The sequence below is a fragment of the Emys orbicularis genome, chromosome 9 (genome assembly GCF_028017835.1).
Source record: "Emys orbicularis isolate rEmyOrb1 chromosome 9, rEmyOrb1.hap1, whole genome shotgun sequence".
NCBI lineage: Eukaryota > Metazoa > Chordata > Testudines > Emydidae > Emys > Emys orbicularis.
The window spans coordinates 100,619,459-100,643,472 of NC_088691.1; the positions used below are offsets into that span (position 1 = coordinate 100,619,459).

The window sequence follows — 24,014 nt, forward strand, 5'->3', positions numbered from 1 at the left end:
TGTCTGTAAGCTCATTACATGTTTATTTGGCTACTATCTCAGTGCATCATTCAGTGATTTAAAACCAGACAGTTTCCCCCCCCCCCCATCCTTCAGTTAGTCTGTGAAAGATCTGAGAGGTTTTGCTTCAATGAATTAACCCTCTCCATTATGGAGTCTTAATCTGGTGTTTCCCAGGCTTGATGGGACCTCCATTAGCGCAGTTAGCCTCATGCTTGTTACTCCATTTGCCTATGGAGAATGGTATTCTTCGTGGCAATTATATCAGCATGCAGAGTCTGTGCATTGCAAGCCCTTATGGCAGGACCTACCCCATATATGAGTTTTCACAGGGATAAAGTTACACTCCACCATTTCAATTAGTCCATTCACTTACCTGTCCCCCCCCCCCAAAAGTCTCATTCATTCAAGCATGGGGCTGCATTACATACTCTAGATGTCCTCTGAGCTCTGTCATTTTATCTGATTAGAACAAACCATTCAGGCAGTCCCTTAGGCTATATATTTCTATTGCTCAGAGATGCCAGGGTCAGACCGTCTCAGCACTGAGAGTATTGAACTGGGCGTCTCACTGCATAAAACTTATGAGGTGACCAATTTAGAACTCCCAGGTCACATAAGGTCACATGGTCAGGGGCGGCTCTGTTTTTTGCTGCCCCAAGCACGGCAGTCAGGCGACCTTCGCGGATTCGGCGGCGTTTCTGCGGGTGATCGGCTGGTCCCGTGCCTTCGGCGTACCCGCCGCCGAATTGTCACCGAAGCCGCGGGACCAGCGGACCTCCCGCAGGCAAGCCGCCGAAGGCCGCCTGACTGCTGCCCTCACGGCGACAGGCACGCCGCCCCCTGCGGCTTGCCGCCCCAGGCACGCGCTTGCTGTGCTGGTGCCTGGAGCCGCCCCTGCACATGGTACCAGAGACTGGCCACTTCTGCAGCCTCTTTTAGGGGAATGCTCACAGCTGATCTGTGTAGGTGTACTTGGAGTAACATACATACTTTCACCAGCCATTACTCTTTAGTTCAGGCCCCTTGTTCAAATGCCCAATTTGGCAGGACAGCGTTTCAGTCTTTGCTGAATTAAACTCGTGGTACCCTCTTTGGTCTATTACATACTGCTTAGGAATCGCCAGAAGTGGACCACATGTCCAGAAGCACTTGAAGAAGAAAAGGTCACTTACCATTAGTAACTGGAGTTCCTTGAGATGTGTTGTTTACATGTGTTCCATGACCCACCCTGCTTTTATGGCTACTGTCGAAGCCAATACTCTGGATTTGATAGTGGCACAGAAACTGAGGGTTGGTTGGTCACTCTGCCTCCTTTATACCCTGGAGTTGGAGGGGCTCAAGGTCATCAAAGAAGCAGGTGTGACCAACAGAGACTGCTGGGTAAAGTGTTTGGCTCTTGAGTGCACAGGGCACATGCACACCAGAAGTGGAACGCATATAGGGTATGTCTACACAGAGGTATAAAAACCCATGGCTGATCTGGATCAGCTGACGGGCACACAGGGCTTAGGCTCTGGAGCTGAAAAATTGCTGTGTAGACGTTTCTGCAGGAGTGACGGGTCCTAGAGCTCGGGTTCTAGCCTGAACGCAAATGTCTACACAGTGATTTTTAGCCCTGGACACTGAGCCCCGTGAGCCCAAGTCAGCTGACCTGGGCCAGCCACAGGTGTGCCGTGGGTCTTTTATCCCTGTGTAGACATACCCATAAACAATACATCTTGAAGAACTCCACTTACTAAAGGTAAGTAGTTTTCCTTTTAGTCAGCTCAAGTGAGTTCAGTGCCATTCCCAATCTAACACATTAATAGTGAAGGGCTTAGAGGAACTTCTCAGGGTGTTAAACGACACAACTAGATAATGAGCTGTGGTGATCTCCCCTTATGCAGAACACATGCAGGAGGCAGCTCAATGAAGTTCAAATGAGTACAGCTGAGTTTGTATCCAGTCGCACCCATGAAATGTGGGATAAATACTGTGCAAAACATTGCTGTCCAGGTTTAATTTTGGAATGTCAACGCCGCTGGATTGACTTGAACGTCACTGAGCTGGAGTCCAATTAAGGTTATACAAGTTGGACCAAGTTCATGCTGTAACACACAGGGTTCACCAGATTCACTAACAAGCTCTCAGCTGTGCTCTTCCTTCGCCTGTCCTCATCTCAGTGGCTTCCCCGGCAGAAGTCTTAGTTTGCAATTCCGACAAGCAGCTCCATAGCAACCCCCCAGAGGATCCGGTATTCAAATGTGAAGAGAAAGGAAAAGCTAGAGAAGCAAAGTGAAGTCCCTGGGTTGATGAATCCAGCTCAGAGGTCCTGGTAAAGCTTCAGAACTAGAGTTTTAAAATGATCAAACATTTTCCTCATTTTTGAGGCCTTGCTCTGCGGCTCCGCTTCACCAGGATGCACCAGCTGCTTTGGACCACTTTTGTGACGCAAAGAAGCCATAGGTCCATTTGAACAGCCTGGTTAAGGTGGGTTTACAGCTCCTGGCATCCCTGGAGCAGCTGGAGCAGACTAGTGAATTTTCTTGAACCAAATTGAAGCTGGTCTATGCAAACGATAAAAACTCGGATTTTAATTTAATTCTTTTCCTGCTCCTAGGACCTCCAGGGGAATAAAATAATAATCATACAAACACGCAGTGGCCAAGCACTTGTGGTTTGCAGAGCCTAAAGGAATTCCATTTTTTTTAAAAACGAAATTGAGAACCAACGAGTCTTCTTCGAGTCGTGTCCCTATGGCTGCTCCACAGCAGGATAAGCGCCTGCCTGTGCACTCTTGAGCAGAGACTCTTGTCAGCAGTTTACGCGGAGCCACACCTGCACCCCAGACACCTTGTGCCGTGGGGCGAGGGCATGGAGGGAGGGGCAGACCCGTCACTGCTCCAGTTGCTGCTTGAGATGGAGCATCGAGATGAGCCATGCAGCTTGTTACACCTCCCTTTCTTTATACCTTTTTAGTTTGAGTTATTTCTTTATTTTTCCCTGTTATTAGCACGTGTTTGTGCTTTCAGGGGTTCCCTACCATTTGGGCCTTTGTTTTTTTCCCCTCTGGGCCTTTTGCGTGGCCTTGAGTGCGGGTTATACCCCAGACTCTGGCTTTCAAACCTTGTCAGACCTGCCACAGGTCCTTTCCGTGCAGTGACGGACATTCCAGCTGCCTTCATGGCTTGGGAGAAACCCACATTCCCTCTCAATTTAAAATGTCTTTTGGATTTAAAAACAGGTTTTTTAGCTCTGAGGGAGGACAGACTTAAACTCCTCTGTATGGAGCACCCTCTCAGACCCACCAAACATTTATTTAATAAAAAGCAACAGAGAGTCCTGTGGCACCTTTAAGACTAACAGATGTATTGGAGCATAAGCTTTCGTGGGTGAATGCCCACTTCGTCGGATGCATGTCCGGGTTATACCCAAGACTCTGGTTATACCCAAGAATGCCCACTTCGTCGGATGCATTCACCCACGAAAGCTTATGCTCCAATACATCTGTTAGTCTTAAAGGTGCCACAGGACTCTCTGTTGCTTTTTACAGATCCAGACTAACACGGCTACCCCTCTGATATTTATTTAGTAGAGGACCACCAGGCAACACTTTGAATAATAAAACCAAACTTTATTCAAAAAGAAAAATGATTAGTTAAGCAAAGAGGCCTGCAATTGCCACTTCCACCACACTCCAGTTATACTTACACTCCAACATGAACTCACGTATCAATGGCTGACCAGTCCACTCACAGCAGAGTGCAAAACAACCTTATAACCCTGGAACCCAACGGTCCCCTTTTGATGTTAATTGGAGCTCTCCCCAATTAAACAAAACGGCTCCTTTGATAATCCTGGATAACACTAATTAACATTAAATTGCCCCTTGCCGTAATTGTATTCTGCCACCTCCTCATTGGCGCTTTCTATTACACATTATTTAAATTAACATCTGCACCAATGTCCTTCCTATGCTATCAATACAGATAGCACTTAATGAAACATTGAAAATTCTGAAAATCACTCCTGAAAACCTTGCTTAAACAGTTATAACCAAAACGTAACAGCAATTTTGCCTGCCTAAAAAGGCCTCGAGATGGCAAACAGGGTTCATCGCCCGGTGTGCTTGGCACCAATAAAGACACCGAGGGGAGAAAGCAAGCCAAGTTTATTTCAGAGCTCTGAAATGTCACTAGGAGACCAGCATGTCTCAAATCTAGTGCAACAAATACAAACAAATTTTACCTTTTATACTCCAAACTGTTTGCATACATCTCTTTGTCTGGCTTTTCCCCCTTACCCCTTGTGACAATGCGGTTCTGGCGGAACCCAACTGAGAGTGCCAACTCAGGACAAATTGCTCAAACAGGGCAGTTACAGCCCAAGGCTGGGGTTTTTTCCACCTCTAAGGCAAACCAAACCAGCCAGACTAAGAGGACTTCGGTCTCACCCCACTGGCTAACCGCAAGTCTCACAAGCAATCTCCTTAGACACTCCAGTTTCCCAGTATTACCACCAGTGCCACTCGTTATGGGGACAAATGGTTATGAAAACCAATACCCCAGTAAAAGAAAAAGGTTCTCCTGATCCCAAAGGACCAAGCCCCAGACCCAGGTCAATATACAAATCAGATCTTACCCACAAATCACGCTGTTGCCAATCCTTTAGAATCTACAATCTAAAGGTTTATTCATAAAAGGAAAAAGATAGAGATGAGAGTTAGAATTGGTTAAATGGAATCAATTACATACAGTGATGGCACAGTTCTTGGTTCAGGCTTGCAGCAGCGATAGAATAAACTGCAGGTTCAAATCAAGTCTCTGGAATACATCCCCCGCTGGGATGGGTCCTCAGTCCTTTGTTCAAAGCTTCAGCATGTAGCAAAGTTCCTCCAGAGGTATGAAGCAGGATTGAAGACCAGATGGAGATGAGGAATCAGCCTTATATAGTCTTTTCCAGGTGTAAGAACACCTCTTTGTTCTTACTGTGGAAAATTACAGCAAAATGGAGTCTGGAGTCACATGGGCAAGTTCCTGCATACTTTGCTGAGTCTCAAGGCATATTTGCCTTCTCTCAATGGGTCCATTGTATAGCTGATGGTCCTTAATGGGCCATCAAGCAGGCTAGGCAGAGCTAACACCAGTTTGTCTGGGATGTCACCCAGCAGCATAGCATAAGTTTGAAATACAGACAGTATATAGCCAATATTCATAACTTCAACTACAAAATTGATACACACATATAGACAGCCTAATCATAACCAGCAAACCATAACCTTGTCTTAGACACCCCATTTGACCCCCTTTATACAAGATTTGGGTGCCACTACAGGACCTTGGTTGCAACAATGATCTATATGGTCCCAGATTATATCAATAACGTCACACCCCTCCCTTCCAGACAACAGTTACAATAAACTCTACATAAGCTTGTGAGAAAACTTTCCCAGTCTCTGCGACCTTGGGTTAGACGCCTGTAAACTAACTACCCCTCCTTTCCCCCGCTCCTTATCTCTATTATTTCTGCTAGTGTGAGTGAAACTGCAGCCATCTGCTAGAAAAGCTGACATTACATTTCTGCTTCAGAGCATGTAAGCAGTGAGCACAGAAGTAGGTGAGAGTTCACAAGATGGGGTTTGGGGGTTCAGGTAGGCCCAGAGCAAAAGAGTTTCATCGACACTTTTGGCCTTCCGCTCTCCCGAGTTACCTGGTAGCTATGCCTAGTGGACCCCAACAGCAACATCACCCTAGGTCATGTTCTTGCTAACTTCTATTTTCTGTCGTACTGTCTCCAACTTATTGCTAACTTCTACTCACACTCACAGACTCAGTTTCCCATACTCCTGTACGCTTAGGCTAATTTTAGGCCAAAGCCTAATTTCTACTTAATATATTTGATAGGCTGGAAGTGGCGGCAGGTCCGCCCCTCCATATATACTCTTGTATTGGGGCACTAGGGTGTCTGGGGTGCAGGCATGGACTCACGGACATGACTGGCAAAATCTCAAATCAAGAGGGCATGGGCATGCGGATATCCTGACGTGGAGAACCCATAGGGGGATACAGCTTGAAGAACTCAAGTTACTGTACAAGGTAAGTAACCTTTCCTTTCTGTGAGAGTTCTCAATTTGTGTGAAAACTTTCCCGAGGGCTTTCTCCCAGCCCTTCATCAAATTAGATAATTAACATTCAAACTGGTTTTTACCTTTACACGTAACATTTATGTAGAGGAAGGCAGGCCAGTCTCACTGGGAGCTTTAGAGGTTAAGGTCTGGTGGGTAAGGATTGGCTAGCAGAAAGATTGGCTTATTCTTCAGTACAAAGGTCTTATTAAATACACATGAGTCTTGCAATTCACCACTTTGATGATGGGTATAAAAGCAGGGAATCGCAGGGAGAAGGAGAGAGGTAGATAGAAGGGGATTAAAGCCTATTTAGGGAGATCTAGGACCTCAAAAAAGACAGGGAGAGTTCAGACCTGACCACACAGTAGACAGACAGATAGAGCAGCCGAGCGATGTTGGTGATAAGCGAGTTTTTAGTAGCTCTGGTCATCTCTCTCTTTGTTGTGCAATTTCTGAAACTGAAGTGGGCATGTAGCCGGCTTCCTCCTGGACCAACTCCCCTCCCCCTCATCGGCACCATGTTGCAGATGGATTTCAAACGCCTGCACGAGACTCTCATTAAGGTATTGTGAATGTGTGTCCAAATACAGCCAAGTAAATGATAAAATTAGCAAAATGCAGCAGCTGTAGAATAAAGCACTTCTATGTGCTAAATAACATTTCATCTGGTTTGTGCATGGGACAGTAAATGAGGGCCACAAATTCCATTACCTGTTAGCGATGAAAGTGTGAATTTAGTGGCATTTGCTGAGCAGAAGATTGAATGAGAACGAAGTATTCCTGACTCAGCAAAAAGAATTGACTTGCTTAAAGGGGGTGGGGTTCAAACCCAGATAGGTCATGAGTAGGCTCCTAAATGTATATGTAACTCCCTAGATAAAGTGAGATGATATTTTGAGGTGCTGAGCTCCCTCAAGTCCCACTGAAGTCAATGGGAGCTGCAGGTGCTAAATATGGATTTATTGAGGCACCTCCTTGGAAAAGTTCAACCTAAATCTATTCAGCTGTTGCCTGGTTTCCTTCAGTATTTCTTGCTACATTTGCTTGTATCCAGGTATTTGTGTTTCTGGGATGGCTATGCTCCTTCCCAGCCCGTCGTCCCTTCCAGCTCAATTCTTCACTGAAGCCTTAATGCTCAGTAGGTGGCATCGCATTCACTTCTACGGTAAGAACCTGGGACACACACAATTTCATCAGGCAGGAGGAATAGCCGCATTGCGAGACCGAAAGATCTTTTTCAAACACCAATGACAGAAATTATTGCAAAGAGAGAGGCAGCAAATGACCAGCTGCCTTAGGCAGAAATTTGCCCTTTATACAAGTCCTGGAGTGAATGTCCCTTTATAACATGCCGAGAAATCTGGTTGCTTTAAAGGATTCAGAAAACAGGGGCAGGTGAGAGGAATAACTAGATGACCTCCTGAGGTCTCTTCCAACCCTAATCTTCTCTGATTCTAATGGTGTGTGATGGGGAAATAAATTAATAGGGATGTTTCTGTGCACTGGGCTGTTTGTAATTTGCCAGTAGCTCTAAAGGAGAAAATGAGATGCTTCCATGAGTTCAGAGGTAGGTCACTGCAAGGGGCACTTAGGAAGACTGAGATGGATGAGACTGCCCAGCATTATCACATATAACTAACCCTGATAAACTGTGACTCCAAGGGACAATAAGAAGTCTCCCAGGAATGTCAGTTACCACCTTTATTCGGTGTGTTTTAGATGCAATGTTTACAGGGTATTAGAAGAGACACCACAGAATTGTCCCCTTAACTGGAAGGCACAAGCCGTTCTACACCTGGGGACATCTGTCCAATCATGAGGTGAAATTCACCTGTAGGTAACTCTAATCCCATTCCGTACAAGACATTTAAACAGCATCCCCATGACACAGCTGCTGAGACATCCTGTTGGATGAGAGAGTATGGTCTTATCTCATAGTCAGCTATGAGACTTTTCTGACTTTAGCTCGTCTTTCGCCATGGTTTGGGGTTTCACTACAAATGTTTCTACAACCCTCCCAACCCCCCCAAAGAGTGTCCTGAAGTAAGCTGGGCAGTTGTTTCATCGTGCACAGTTTTTCTGACTTGTGGTTTTCTGGCACTGACGATGTCTCTAGTTGGCACAGATTTACGGGAACACCTTCACCTTGTGGATTGGACATAATCCTGTCATCATACTGAATGGATTCCCAACTGTGAAGGATGGCCTGACTATCCACTCTGAAGCCATCTCTGGCCGCCCAACAACCCCTTTCTTTCAGAAAACAGCCGGAGGAAAGGGTAACATTTTCTTTCCTTATAAACTATACAGAAAAAAATAAGTTCACATGATCCTTTAAGTGCGGCTGCTCCCTGCTTCCATAGTCATCTTCCCATGGGAATGTTGCTGCAAATGGGTAAAATCACTACAGGAGTGACTTTTCTGATACTAATCAATAAGACAAACAACCACTGAATAGAACAGAGGAGCAAAATCCTGACTAATAAGTTTGTTTGAAGCATCAGCCAGGAATGTCAACATCAGCTGGCATTACTCCCATTGCACATACGCTTTACAGCAGGGGCGGCCAACCTGAGCCGGAGAAGGAGCCAGAATTTACCAACGTACATTGCCAAAGAGCCACACTAATATGTAAGCAGCCCCCCATTAGCTCCCCCGACTCCAACCTGCAGCGCCTCCTGCCCGCCGGCAGCCCCACCAATCAGTGCCTCCGGCCCGCCGCGATCAGCTGTTACGCGGTGTGCAGGAGGCTCTGGTGGGGATGGGGGAAGAGCGAGGGCATGGCAGGCTTGGGGGAAGGGCTGGAGTGGGGGCAGGGCCTGGGGCAGAGCAGGGGGTTGAGCACTGAGCACTCTCCGGCACATTGGAAAGTTAGCATCTATAGCTCCAGCCTCGGAGTCGGTGCCTATGCAAGGAGCTGCATATTAACCTCTGAAGAGCCGCATGTGGCTCCGGAGCCACAGGTTGGCCACCCCTGCTTTACACAGTACTAGTTTTGTGATAGTCATCTAATGTGGTGGCTTTTTAACCTGGGCAGGATCTTCTCACCTGCTGGGCTTCAGGTCAGATCCCTGCACTGTCATTCAAACACAACCTTCCTTGCCCTTTTATTCATGCCTTGCACTGCAGCAAATCTCACCTCACGGAATTCCCTCCTCTCTAGAATTCCTAGGGTGTGGGTTCCCAGCTGTAGAATTACATGGTTTTGGATCACAAATGATTTAGGAAAACTGCATCCTGAGTTTTTGAAGCCCCACTTTCTATTTCTCTTATAAGAGCAACAAAACCCTCGACATCAAGGACTTTTCTGAAGTTGTCACAATCCTTGTCACATCTGTGGCCAGATAAAGGAGGTCAGCTAGGAGTCACATTCTTCTGCATTTACCTCTCCTGTTAGAAAATTTAGTTTAGATTTAACTGTTACTATGTGAAGGATTTTGCTTTATATAAACAACAATTCTCAATGGCCTCAGGTATTATTTTCACAAGTGGTCACACCTGGAAGCAGCAGAGACGCTTCGGGCTGATGACCCTGCGGAACCTGGGGCTGGGCAAAAAAGGCCTGGAGCACCGAATCCAAGAGGAGGCCCATCACCTGGTGGAGTACTTTATGAATGAGAGAGGTACATCATTGCCAGCATAGCTGGGTCTTTTCACTTCCAGAAGCATGTCTCTGTCATGCCAGCAAGAGGAGAGAATTTCAGGCCCCAGATGGCTAGATATGGGCAGAGTTAACCCCAGTGCTTTACGTGATCACAAGTGTTATGTGTGTTCAGATTGTATCTTAAGTGACAGGTTTCAGAGGGGTAGCCATGTTAGTCTGTATCAGCAAAAACAACAAGGAGTCCTTGTGGCACCTTAGACACTAAGAAATGTATTTGGGCATAAGCTTTTGTGGGCTAAACCCCACTTCATCAGATGCATGGAGTGAAAAATACAGTAAGCAGTTAAATAACGTAGGGCCAAGAACCAATCCCTGTTGTACTCCACTAGAAAAACACACGCTCAATGATGATTCCCCATTTACAGTTACATTTTGGGACCTGTCAGTTAGCCGTTTTATAGCCGTTTAATGTGTGCTGTGTTCATTTTGTATCGTTCCTATTTTTTAACCAAACTGTCATGCAATACCAAGTCAAATGCCTTACAGAATTCTAAGTTTATTACATCAACACTAATTCCTTTATCAAACTACACTTGTAATCTCAAGTTAATTTGACAGGATCTATTTTCCATAAACCTGTGTTGATTGACATTAATTATATTATTCTCCTTTAATTCTTTATTAATCAAGTCCTGTATTAGCTGCTCCCTTTTCTTGCCTGACAGCTATGGGTTCAGTGTCACAGTAACAGACATATAATTGCCTGCCCTTTAAAATATTGGTTCAACATTAGCATTCTCTCAGTCTTTTGGAACTTCCCCAGTGTTCCAAGTGTTGTTGAAAATCAACATTAATGGTCCAGCGAGCCCCTCAGCCAGCTCTTTTAGAAGTCTTAGAAGCAGATTATCAAGACCTTCTGACTTAAAAATGTCTGACTTTCCTAGCTGCTACTTAACATCCTCCTGAATTACTGTTGGAATGGAAAGTGTTTCATTATCATGTATGACTAGATCTTCTGGTTTTTTCCCAAATATAGAACAGAAATATTAGCTGAATACTTCTGCCTTTTCTGCATTATTATTGACAATCCTACCATTTCCATCTAGTAATGGAACAATACTATGAAAAGTGCATTTCAGTAGTCCATCCTAGAAGTGACCAAGACCTGGATAACTGCAGTGAGGGAAGACTATGACCGGGCACGGCCACAGTCTCCTTACTAGATTTACAACAGATGGAAAAAAAAAAAAAAGCAGCATTCAAACACAGCAGGTGATCCAGCAGGTCCCCAAACCTGAGCACTTTTCTAGCAAAAGTTGGCCAAACCTTTTCTATCAGGCATCGTTACCACCGACTGGTCTGGGTTTAGAGGCAGACAGCTCGGGGCTGTCTGAAAATCAGGCAACAATTAGTTTGGTGTCTAAATATGGAGTTAGGAACCTGCTTATATCAAATCAATTTTCGGCAATGAGTCCATCGAGAGGGCTTGACCCCCCCCCCCAGTACTACAGAATCAAAACCATTCAAAATGAGAACGCCCTGCTGCCCTCACTCTCCCTCTTCAGTGGTCTGTTCAGGATTCATCTCTCAGTAGGGGGAGGGAGGAGCAGTGTTGGGAACATTAATGTGAATTCTGATCACTATTTTTGCAGGAGATCCCCTGGATCCTTCTTTCCCCATCGTCCATTCGGTCTCAAACGTGATTGCGGCGGTGGTGTTTGGACATCGCTTTTCCATTGAGGACAAAAATTTCCACCAGCTGATTGAAAACAATGATTACTTGGTCAAACATGAGAACAGCATCATCGTGCTAGTGAGTACATACAAGCTGTCATAAACATACAGCTAAGGGTAGCATAAAATCCCTTCTTTACCTGTAACGGGTTAAGAAGCTCAAATAACCTGGTTGGCACCTGACCAAAAGGACCAATGAGGGGAGAAGATACTTTCAAATCTGTGGGGGAAGGTTTTTGTTTTGTGTTCCTTTGTTCTCTTGGGGTCAGTGAGGAACCAGGGCAGGGAAAATACATCTCCCTAAGCCATATCTGAACTAAGCATCTAATATTACAAAAATAGTAAGTAATAGCAAGAAAATGCGTTAGATTATCTTTTGTTTTAGCTTGTGAATTTTCCCTGTGCTAAGAGGGAGTAACTTTAAAGTTTTGCCTAGAGGGGAAATCCTCTGTGTTTTGAATCTGATTACCCTGCAAATTACCTTCCATTCTGATTTTACAGAGGTGCTTCTTTTACTTTTTCTTTATAATAAAGTTCTATTTTTAAGAATCTGATTGGGTTTTTAGTGTCCTACAAACCCAAAGGTCTGGTCTGTGCTCACCTTGGTTACTCTCAAGCCTCCCCAGGAGAGGGGGTGAAGGGACTTGGGGGGATATTTTGGGGAAACAGGAACTCCAAGTGGTCTTTTTCCTAAATCTTTGTCTAACTCACTTGGTGGTGGCAGCATACCGTCCAAGGGCAAGGAAGAATTTGTGCCTTGGGGAAGTTTTTAACCTAAGCTGGTAGAAATAAGCTTAGGGGGTCTTTCATGCGGGTCCCCACATCTGTACCCTAAAGTTTAGAGTGGGGAGGGAACCCTGACACAAGCGCTTGTTATTTTATCTGTATCCAAAGCAAAGCGAGGTTTCTCACCCAACAAAGAAGGAAGTGAGATCTCTGTATTGAGGAATTTACTATGTATTATGCAGTTCGTGAGGGCTGGTGTACGTGGAATCTTAGGCTCTGTCTACGCTGCACTTTCGTCTGTAAATCTTTTGTCGTTCAGGGGTGTGAAACCCCCTCGCCTCGCTTCTCATTGCGGATGGGTTTATTTTGTTGGCGGGAGAGCGCATCACACTTTTGCCTCTCTTACAGCTGTATGATGTTTTCCCCTGGCTCCTGGATCATCTCCCAGGCACTCACCAGAAGGTATTCTATTGCCAAGAATTTGTCCGGTCTTTTGCAAGGAAGGAGGTCAGAAGCCACCAAGAGAGTGGGTCACCAGACGAACCACAGGATTTCATTGATTTCTACCTGGCTCAGATAGACAAAGTAAGTGTCTGTGCTGTATATGACTACTGTGCTTTTGGGGCTTCACTGCTGTCCTCTGGTATAAACACAAACTTCCCCAGGATAAGATGGAAAAGAACCCTCTGAAATGTTTCATGTGATTTTACGGTTCTAATCTTCTCCCACTGAAGTCACAGGGTGTTTTGTCATTGACTTCAATGGGAGTAGGATCAAGTTCTTTGATTTTATAGACAATTTGTGAAGAGATTTTTTTTTTTTTAAATTTTCAAGACTCTCATATTATATGAATGTCGATTTAGAAATGATGACCAAAACAAATTGCCATGGAGACTCGGGTGATATCAAAGTAGTGGAAAAAAGCAAACAGAGGTGGTAAGGAGATTTTAAAAGATGGAAAAGAGCAATTACTGTCCAGTAAGTGTAATTTAAACTCTTAATAATATCATGGAATTAATAGTAAGGAGAAAGATATGCTGTAGTCAGTGCTCAGAGACATCAGTACTGTGAGTAGTAAATAGAATGGGGATTTAAAATATACATCATACTAGACAAACATCGTTCTTTTTGAATGAATCACAGAACTATTGGATTCAAGGAACACATTGGATCTAATACAGGGGTAGGCAACCTATGGCATGCGTGCCGAAGGCGGCACGCGAGCTGATTTTCAGTGGCACTCACACTGCCCGGGTCCTGGCCACCGTTCCAGGGGGCTCTGCATTTTAATTTAATTTTAAATGAAGCTTCTTAAACATTTTAAAAACCTTATTTACTTTACATACAACAATCATTTAGTTATATATTATAGAATTATAGAAAGAGCCTTCTAAAAATGTTAAAATGTATTACTGGCACACGAAACCTTAAATTAGAGTGAATAAATGAAGACTCGGCACACCACTTCTGAAAGGTTGCCGACCCCTGATCTAATATTTGATACGGTTGATAAAGGGCCCCATGAACTTTTACTTGAAAATGAAACTGTTGTCGGCTACAACACTGCACATGGAAAATGATGTCTAGCAGGGGTGGAAATAGGCACTAGCACAAGGAGAAAAAACTGTCGGAAAGACCCTAAACAAGTTTAGTTTTGTACTTTGTTACAGAATTGAGCGAATAATTGATATTGATATTGTTTGGTTCAGGCGCCAAACAGAAAACTCTGGAAAAAAAATCCATTCAGGCTGAAAAAGAAATGAAAACCTGAAAGCAAAAATTATTTTGGGGTTGAATGAAACATTTTATTCATCCCAAGGTGGGATGCAGCCTCGCAGGTGGGAGCGCGTTGGGGTTGGGATGCCCAGCTCGGGGGCAGGCCTGGGACCCGAAGCAACTTCCCGCCCCCCTGGCTCTGGCTGCTGCTGCGCGGGGGAAGCGCCCAGCCAGGGGCGCATGGGCTGGAGAGCGGCGGGAGCCGGGAAAGTTGGAGCCTGAGGAGGGGGAATGTGGCTCGCTCAGGGGAGGAGGCTGGGCCGGGGCGGGGATTTGGGGAAGGGGTTGGAATGGGGGCGGGGAAGGGGCGGAGTTGGGGGGAACCAGGGGCCCCGTGGAGTATCCTCTTTTTTCAATGTTCAAATATGGTAACCCTACACAGAACAGTTCAGATGAGCAGGATTTTGCAACTCGTATGGTGGAAGCAAAGGAACTTTTCTTCACCTCTTGCTACAGCCACGCCGTCAGATTTCAAAGCTCTTCATGCTGTATTTGGTCCAGGTGGGAGGGAGACTTCAGCTGTTGGTGCTCTAGCTTCCCACCCACTCTGTTCTTAACAGGTCCTCTGAATACTGCACTAACACTGGGTCCAATCCTGAACCGGGAGCAAAGCTTGAGTGACAGGACATTGCATGTGGAAACGAAGGAGCATGGAGGGATGGACTCCTCATTTCTGTTTCCCAGTGTTCTTTTAAAAATACAGACTTTTTTTGTTGTGTAAAGTTATAGACACTGCACATTGCTGGGCATCAAATCAGTACAGAGTGACACTCATTATTACCCAGATTGTCCTACCTTTGCACCCTAACCTCAAACCTTTGACTGTCACCTGCAGAGCAAAGCTGACCCTGATTCGACCTTTGATGAAGACAACCTGGTCCAGACTGTTTTCGACCTTTTCTTGGCAGGGACAGAAACCACAACCTCCACCATACGCTGGGCAGTGCTTTATATGGTGGCTTACCCAGACGTCCAAGGTGAGGGGGTTGGGGAAGGTACATGCACCATACATAAGATTGTGCATTATGTAGAAAGTACCCACTTCTGCACAATATTGTTAGGTGATTGTAAGTCTAAAACTGGCTGCAGCTCCAAGATGGGTCCCTGATATAAAAGCAGATGCCTGGACTGAGCTTTGAGTCAGGCCTCTTCGATTTCTGACCTCCAGTCACTGCCCCTTGCTTCTTAGAGATATGGGGGTTTTCCACACTTTGTGTCTGGTTCTCAAGCCAAGCTCTATCACCTTTCTGCAAGATATTGTTGCTTCATTCAGATAAACTCAGACGTCCAAATAAATCACAAAGTCCCAACACAAACAAACGTCACACAGTCGGGGTTTCTTCTTCCCAGTGGTTCCCTGAGTCACAAGTATCTAAACATTTTTTCCCTCCTTGGGGTTCCTTCTCCAGCCATCTGACTCTACACACGGGTTCTCTCAAGGTCCTTTGAAGAGACTGTCAGTAATCATTTCACCCTCTCTCTCAGTTATAAAGGAAGGGAGCTACTTATATATTCTGCCTCCTTCCCAGCATGCCTTGCAACACAGTCTCTAACTCTCAGGTGTCCCTCTGGGCCACAAGTCCTAGTGTGTGTTGGTGCTGCCAGGAACAGGGTAATGCTGGCGTGGAGGCCTCCTTTAAAGGAACATGCTATTGTAGTCATGGTCCTCAGTGAGGAACGTGCTCCTGGCCGGGGAAGTGCTTTCAGAGTTGTTAGCTGGTAAAGTTGTCTTTGTGATTGCGCAAATGCAGGACTTTTAATTCACTAAACGCTATTGTCCCCTGCAGCACATGCAGATGGTGCTTCCTGAGTGTCTCTCTCAATTATTGCTGCTCAGTCCCTTCCATCTTCACTTCCAGGCAGAGGCAACGTGTGGGTGGGGGGATGCGGGGTCACATGCCCCACCCCTCAGATTTGCTGCTTGGCTTGTACTGAGCATGCTCAGTAACTAACACTGCTGAAGCCGGCTGCCCTCACTCCTTCCCCCTCACCTGCACTATAGGCAGGCACAGGTCATCTCTGCTTCCAGGATGGAAAACCAACTTGCATTTCATATGCACTGTTATGCTGAAGGGTGTTGGTAGCTGCCAGCAAGGGTGGCTTTGATCTATAGGCAATCACAGACCTTGCTGAGGCTGCTGGGTGTGCCAGCTGCCCTTCCTTTTGGCTAACTGAAAGAAGCACATTAAGCTCCTTTTTGGAGTCAGATAGCTGAAACAAGAGAAGTCACTGCCCAAAGCACTGGGCAAATAAGAGGGGATTCCTGGGAACTGATTGAAAATGTGGAGGTTGGTGCATTGATTGGCTTGTGGCTGTGGGCGTTTGTCAGAAGCAGAAAGCAGTGAGAAAAGCCAGGAGAAATCGGAGAGCAGTGGTAAAAGCATGGCCTGGAGTGGATGCAAAGAAAGAGCTTCTTTTGGTCAGAGTGCTGGCAGGGAAGGCAAGCTTGGAAATGATGAGCAAGGGAAACTGCCTCTGGTTTGATCCTACAGTGTTCAGGGAAACAGGACTTGGTGTACATTCTTTGCAAATCCACAGGATTGCACCAAAGAAATACCGTATTTGTATAATCCACTTCTCCTCCTAACGGAAACGACCAGCGAGGCCCTGCACACTGGCTATCTGCTCAAGCCAAGGGGCAATGCTAGGAAGCCCGCTCATCCTTCATTTATAAATAGGAACCTCATACGGATGCATTGGCCAAAAGGGGAGCCTTGAATCCTTTGGCTGACATTCTATATCCCAGCTATCGCTTTCCCCGCTGTCGCTTTCATCTTGCAAGGATGCTGCTTTACTTGCTGACATCTGTGAATGTCATTGCACCCTGCTAGCACTACAGGGCTCCTGTTTCCTGCTAAGATAACGTCTTGATTGCTCTACACTTTGAACTCCTGCTCTGCCAAGCTGTACTCCCAGCTGATCCCACCTCAGATAAAACTCTGTTGTTCTCTCAGGACCTGAAATAAACTGTATTGGACAGGTGCTGGGCACGGCATAGAAACAGGAGTCTAATCTGTGAAACGAAGCTAGAGAACTTATTCATAAATGATCTGGAGAAAGGGGTAAAAAGTGAGGTGGCAAAGTTCGCAGATGATACTAAACTGCTCAAGATAGTTAAGACCAAAGCAGCCTGTGAAGAACTTCAAAAAGATCTCACAAAACTAAGTGATTGGATAACAAAATGGCAAATGAAATTTAATGTGGCTAAATGTAAAGTAATGCACATTGGAAGAAATAACCCCAACTATACATACAATATGATGGGGGCTAATTTAGCTACAACTAATCAGGAAAGAGATCTTGGAGTCATCGTGGATAGTTCTCTGAAGACGTCCATGCAGTGTGCAGCGGCGGTCAAAAAAGCAAACAGGATGTTAGGAATCATTAAAAAGGGGATAGAGAATGAGACGGAGAATATCTTATTTCCCTTATATAAATCCATGGTACGCCCACATCTTGAATACTACGTACAGATGTGGTCTCCTCATCTCAAAACAGATATACTGGCATTAGAAAAGGTTCAGAGAAGGGCAACTAAAATGATTAGGGGTTTGGAACGGGTCCCATATGAGGAGAGATTAAAGAGACTAGGACTTTTCAGCTTGGAAAAGAGGAGACTAAGGGGGGATATGATAGAGGTATGTAAAATCATGAGTGATGTGGAGAAAGTAAATAAGGAAAAGTTATTTACTTGTTCCCATAATATAAGAACTAGGGGCCACCAAATGAAATTAAGGGCAGCAGGTTTAAAACAAATAAAAGGAAAACACCATCCTGGCCACTATGGACGTAGAAGCCCTCTATACCAATATTCCACACAAAGATGGACTACAAGCTATCAGGAACAGTATCCCCGATAATTTCACAGCTAACCTGGTGGCTGAACTCTGTGACTTTGTCCTCACCCACAACTATTTCACATTTGGGGACAATATATACCTTCAAGTCAGCGGCACTGCTATGGGTACCCGCATGGCCCCACAGTATGCCAACATTTTTATGGCTGACTTAGAACAACGCTTCCTTAGCTCTCGTCCCCTAACGCCCCTACTCTACTTGCGCTACATTGATGACATCTTCATCATCTGGACCCATGGAAAAGAAGCCCTTGAGGAATTCCACCATGATTTCCATAATTTCCATCCCACCATCAACCTCAGCCTAGATCAATCCACACAAGCGGTCCATTTCCTGGACACTACTGTGCTAATAAGCGATGGTCACATAAATACCACCCTATACCGGAAACCTACTGACCGCTACACTTACCTACATGCCTCCAGCTTCCATCCAGGACACACCACACGATCCATTGTCTACAGCCAAGCTCTAAGATATAACCGCATTTGCTCCAATCCCTCAGATAGAGACAAGCACCTACAAGATCTCTATCAAGCATTCTTAAAACTACAATACCCACCTGCTGAAGTGAAAAAACAGATTGACAGAGCCAGACGAGTACCCAGAAGTCACCTCCTACAAGACAGGGCCAACAAAGAAAATAACAGAACACCACTAGCTGTCACCTTCAGCCCCCAACTAAAACCTCTCCAGCGCATCATCAGAGATCTACAACCTATCCTGAAAGATGATCCTTTACTCTCACAGATCTTGGGAGACAGACCTGTCCTCGCTTACAGACAACCCCCCAACCTAAAGCAAATACTCACCAGCAACCACACATCACTGAACAAAAACACTGACCCAGGAACCTATCCTTGTAACAAAGCCCGATGCCAACTCTGTCCACATATCTATTCAAGTGACATCACATCAGCCATACCATCAGGGGCTCGTTCACCTGCACATCTACCAATGTGATATATGCCATCATGTGCCAGCAATGCCCCTCTGCCATGTACATTGGCCAAACCGGACAGTCTCTACGCAAAAGAATTAATGGACACAAATCTGACATCAGGAATCATAATACTCAAAAACCAGTGGGAGAACACTTTAACCTGTCTGGCCATTCTACGACAGACCTGCGGGTGGCTATCTTAAAACAGAAAAACTTCAAAAACAGACTCCAACGAGAGACTGCTGAGCTGGAATTGATATGCAAACTAGACACAATCAACTCAGGATTAAATAAGGACTGGGAATGGCTGAGCCATTACAAACATTGAATCTATCTCCCCTTGTAAGTATTTTCACACTTGCTTCTTATCAAACTGTCTGTACTGAGCTATCTTGATTATCACTTCAAAAGTTTTTTTTCTCTTACTTAATTGGCCTCTCAGAGTTGGTAAGACAACTCCCACCTGTTCTTGCTCTCTGTTTGTGTGTATATATATCTCCTCAATATATGTTTCACTCTATATGCATCCAAAGAAGTGGGTTGTAGCCCACGAAAGCTTATGCTCTAATAAATTTGTTAGTCTCTAAGGTGCCACAAGTACTCCTGTTCTTTTTGCAAATAAAAGGAAGTTCTTCTTCACACAGCACATAGTCAACTTGTGGAACTCCTTGCCTGAGGAGGTTGTGAAGGCTAGGACTATAACAGCGTTTAAAAGAGAACTGGATAAATTCATGGAGGTTAAGTCCATTAATGGCTATTAGCCAGGATGGGTAAGGAAGGGTGTCCCTAGCCTCTGTTTGTCAGAGGGTGGAGATGGATGGCAGGAGAGAGATCACTTGATCATTACCTCTTAGGTTCACTCCCTCTGGGGCACCTGGCACTGGCCACTGTCGGTAGACAGGATACTGGACTAGATGGACCTTTGGTCTGACCCAGTACGGCCATTCTTATGTTCTTATGTAAAGCTTTCCCTGTGCAGCAGCCTGGTTCCTGGCTGCCTTAGAAGCAGACACCATAGAATCATGGGACTGGAAGGGACCTCGAGAGGTCATCTAGTCCAGTCCCCTGCACAGTGCACTCATGGCCATGAGTGGTTACTGAGGGTGCTGCCCCCACCATCAATCTTCCTATCAGAGAAAAGAAAGGGAAAAGCTCTTCACCAGGGCCGAATTTGGCCCTGACACTGAGTTTCAGCCATCTGTTGTCTGGGTCTCTATGGAATGTGCTGATAATCTCTCCCAGGTACTGAGATGCAGCAGTTACTTGCTACGCTTGTCCTGCTGGCAGGGCTTTACCCTCCCACTGACGTTAACCCAGCAATAAAGGAGAGATTCAAATAACATTCCAGCAGAGAAAAGAAAAGGCTCCAGGATTAGGGTGACCAGATGTCCTGATATTATTGGGACTGTCCCAATATTAGGGGCTTTGTCTTATATAGGCAACTATACCCACCCCTCACCCTGGAAAAAAAGTGTCCCAATTTTTTACGCTTGCTGTCTGGCCACCCTATCCAGGATACACACACGCACACAGTCCAAAATGTGTGTCCTTAATGTTTCTCTTCAGAGAAAGTCCAGAAGGAGCTGGATGCTGAGCTGGGTCCCTCCCAATTAATCCGCTACGAGGATCGGAAGAACCTGCCCTACACCAATGCCGTGATTCATGAGATCCAGCGCTACAGCAACATCGTTGCAGTCGGAATGCCTAGAGAATGTGTAAAAGACACAATGCTGCAGGGCTTTCCCGTTGAGAAGGTACAGAGCCGTTCTCTATCCTTCCATCAGAGGGCCAGTGTACTAGGAATCCAACTAATCGGTGTGTCCACATACACCATGGACCTGAGTTTCTTTTGCTTTGCAGTTCCTTCACTTTCTTCCAACACCTAAAGAATAAAGCTGATGGATGAGGCCACTGGGAAATATCCCTGATTTTAGGGAGTTCCTCAAACATTACAGAATCAGCAGAGAGCTTGGGGTGACCACTCTTGCAGCCTGCTGTGAACTGGCTATTCTCAGCTGCCAGTATGTCCCTTAGGGGCCTTGGCAACATTATGCTCAGGGCAGAGCCAAGAAAAGGGGAAGCTCAAAGGTGACTTCAAGACCCCTTTAATTCCCCCTCCTACATCCTACCTGGTGTATTTCTTGGCCAGAAAGAAGGGTTAGACCGTGTATCTCTTCTCCATTTTTAAATCTCACACTGAATGGCCTTGTTTTCAAATTCTATCAGCCCCAGGGCCGGCTTTAGGCCAATTCCACCAATTCCCCCGAATCGGGCCCCGCGCCTAAGAGGGCCCCGCGCCCAGTGGCAGGGCCGCCCAGAGTGGGGGGCAAGTGGCAGAGAATCCCTTCCCTGGCTAGAGGCGCCTTTTTAATTTTTACTCACCCGGCGGCGCTCCGGGTCTTTGGCGGCATTTTGGCGGCGGGTCCTTCAGTGCCGCCAAAGACCCAGAGTGAGTGAAGGACCCGCCGCCAAAGACTAGGAGCGCGGCCCGGTGAGTACAAGCCCCACGTGTTTTTTTACGGTTTTTTTTTTTTAGTCATCCCTGTCGGGGCCCCGTCGAAACTGTTCGAATCGGGCCCCGCACTTCCTAAAGCCAGCCCTGATCAGCCCATTGAACTCTTGTCAGTGTCTTGCCGTTTTAACACCAGAAAAATATAACGTTGTCAATTTAAAGCAATTGTTTAAAAATGTTAAACATTCCTCTTTTTGCTTCCATTGAGGAATCAGTATTAAAGCAGGGAGGATTCTAGGTATAAGACTTTTGCACTGGCCTCTTTGTTGCTGGTGTTTCTAGCAACATGACTGCTGTCATCAGATGCAGAAGGACAAATAGAAATGTATTGTCCAGCGCACTCCAAATTTATTCCTGGGGACATAGGGTTTTCTGTAGGTGACCTTCCACGCAAGGTAATAAATGAAAACTGAAAACTGTCGGTCCTTACCCATCTTTCTGATGGAGAGACACTGAACTGAGTCAAATTTTCCCTTGCAGGGCACCGTTATTCTCCCAAATTTAAGCTCTGCCTTGCTTGACCCTGAGCAATGGGAGACACCTCGACAGTTCAACCCAAATCACTTCCTGGATCAGGATGGAAATTTTGTGACCAAAGAAGCTTTCTTACCATTCTCAGCAGGTAAGAGCACTGACAGGAAAAGCTTCTTAGTGGGTTCAATTGTGAGGGGTGAATTAATGGATTAGCAGTGGAACCTTGTTAACCTTCAGACCTTGTAATTTACACAAAACTCAGCAGTCTCACCCCATTTCTCAGCAAAGATTGAATTACAGAATGCTAGATGGACCACTGATCTGACCTAATATGGCTGTTTTTATGTTCTTATTAATACTAAAATGAGAATTGTCAAAACAAAGGAACGTATATTTTGTGATGGATTTTAATTGTTCAGTTACTAATTTGCAAAAATAACTATTATGCATTGGATCTCCCAATCATTAATACAAATTAGTATAATTCTATTGCACTTAGAAATCGCAAGGCAATAAATATGATCCTCAACCGTAGAGTAACAGTTATATGGAAAATGACCGTATGTCCTTTTCTCCCATGGTTACTCAACAGCTGTTTCAGTTTCAGAGGACAGAATATATTGTGCCACATGTGCACAGACCTATCCTCAAATCTTGATAACTTCTGAAGTACTAAATGACTTCACTTTAAACAGATGGTATTTTTCTTCAGTGAGAAATTGGATTTTGCCAGCTTTGAGCTTTGACCAGATCGGATACACAATACATTCAATCCAATTGTAATTCAGATTTTCAAATGAAAAAATAAACATTACCCCCCACTCAATCACTGGCCCTTTGTTCTTGCAGGGCCCCGTGTGTGTTTGGGGGAGCAGCTGGCAAGGACTGAGCTCTTCATCTTCTTCACCAACCTGCTGCGGGCGTTCACCTTCAGGCTACCGGAGGGAGTGAAGGAAATCAACACCGAGTCCATGCTAGGGGGTTTATTGCAGCCTCATCCCTATAAGATCTGTGCTGTTCCTCGCTAGGCTGCAACACCCCACAAAGCACGGGAGGAGCCAGTAGGCAGGCATGTGTGCCTTTGTGGATTTCCACCTTTCACCTCTTCCCCTCTTTCTACTTCCAGCTTTGACGACGGTGTCAGCTCAGGCCAGTGAAGTCAATTTCTCGATCCATTAGACCTTGGGAATTAAACTGCAAACCACTGCCACTTCATTATTGGTCTGTGCCCAGGCTTTCTCCTTAATAGATCGCAGAGAAAGAAAATGTAAAACAAGGAATTACAGAGTCAGGCTTTAGTTGGGTGGACCAGGAATGTGTTAGATGTGTTACACTGAAGTTGGAGTCGTGGCAGCAGCAGAGAGAGAGGAGGGGAAAGGAGGAACATATTACCTGTCTGTTACCAGGTTTAGCTTTATTCAGCAAGTTCTTATCCACAGCTCTAATCTCTGCCACAGGCTGTGACATCTGATCTGTTGCCCTGTTTGTGTCTTATGCAATGAACGCACACAACTGAGAGGTTTCAGAGTAGCAGCCGTGTTAGTCTGTATCTGCAAAAACAACAGGAGTACTTGTGGCACCTTAGAGACTAACAAATTTATTTGAGCATAAGCTTTCGTGGGCTACAGCTCACTTCTTCGGATGCATAGAATGGAACATACATGGAGGAGATATATATACACAACTGAGAGTCATCTCCAAACTGGTAACGCTGCCACCGAACACCTTTCCCTCTCTCCACTGTTCGTTATGTACATGGATTCTAATGAAAGGCAGATTGTTGCTTATCGGGACTGCAAGCAATTTTCCATGAATATGCCTTTGAATTTTTCATGAATCTGCTTTAGCTGGTTTTTGCACCTTTTGGTGGTTGCTTTTCACAGATGATGTAGTGAATAAGTTGACTGGCAAGAATGACAAAGCAGTTAGTTTTGGAGAAGTGTTGCAGAGTATCCACTGAGAGTGAATTTCACATTCATAATCACAGCTATTAGCACCTGAAACCTGATCCAAATGTGAACTCTTATTGAATCAGTGATCCGAGACATACCATGTAACCTATTGTCTCCTGAAGTCAGGTAGGACTCTAGTGCTGCTGTGTGTGTCCCTCACACTCTCACCAGGGCAAGAAGCCTCCTGGGATTCAGCGCTTCCTGGGTCTGACCTCAGTGCATTCAGCACCCTTGTTCGCACTGTGAGCTTCCCGCAGTGAGCCAAAACTTCAAAACCAGACTCCAACGAGAAACTGCAGAATTGGAATTAATTTGCAAACTGGACA

General features: G+C 45.4%; 1 protein-coding gene across 1 annotated transcript; it reads left to right on the top strand.

Annotated features, from left to right (window-relative positions):
* The first annotated feature begins 2,294 nt into the window (after positions 1–2,294).
* LOC135883526 (cytochrome P450 2J6-like) lies at positions 2,295–22,764 on the top strand. Its single transcript, XM_065410708.1, has 10 exons — positions 2,295–2,311; positions 6,495–6,672; positions 8,226–8,388; positions 9,583–9,732; positions 11,366–11,526; positions 12,582–12,758; positions 14,785–14,926; positions 20,317–20,504; positions 21,743–21,884; positions 22,586–22,764. Exons 1-10 carry the CDS (start codon positions 2,295–2,297, stop codon positions 22,762–22,764), a joined length of 1,497 nt encoding a protein of 498 aa, XP_065266780.1.
* Positions 22,765–24,014: the final 1,250 nt, after the last annotated feature.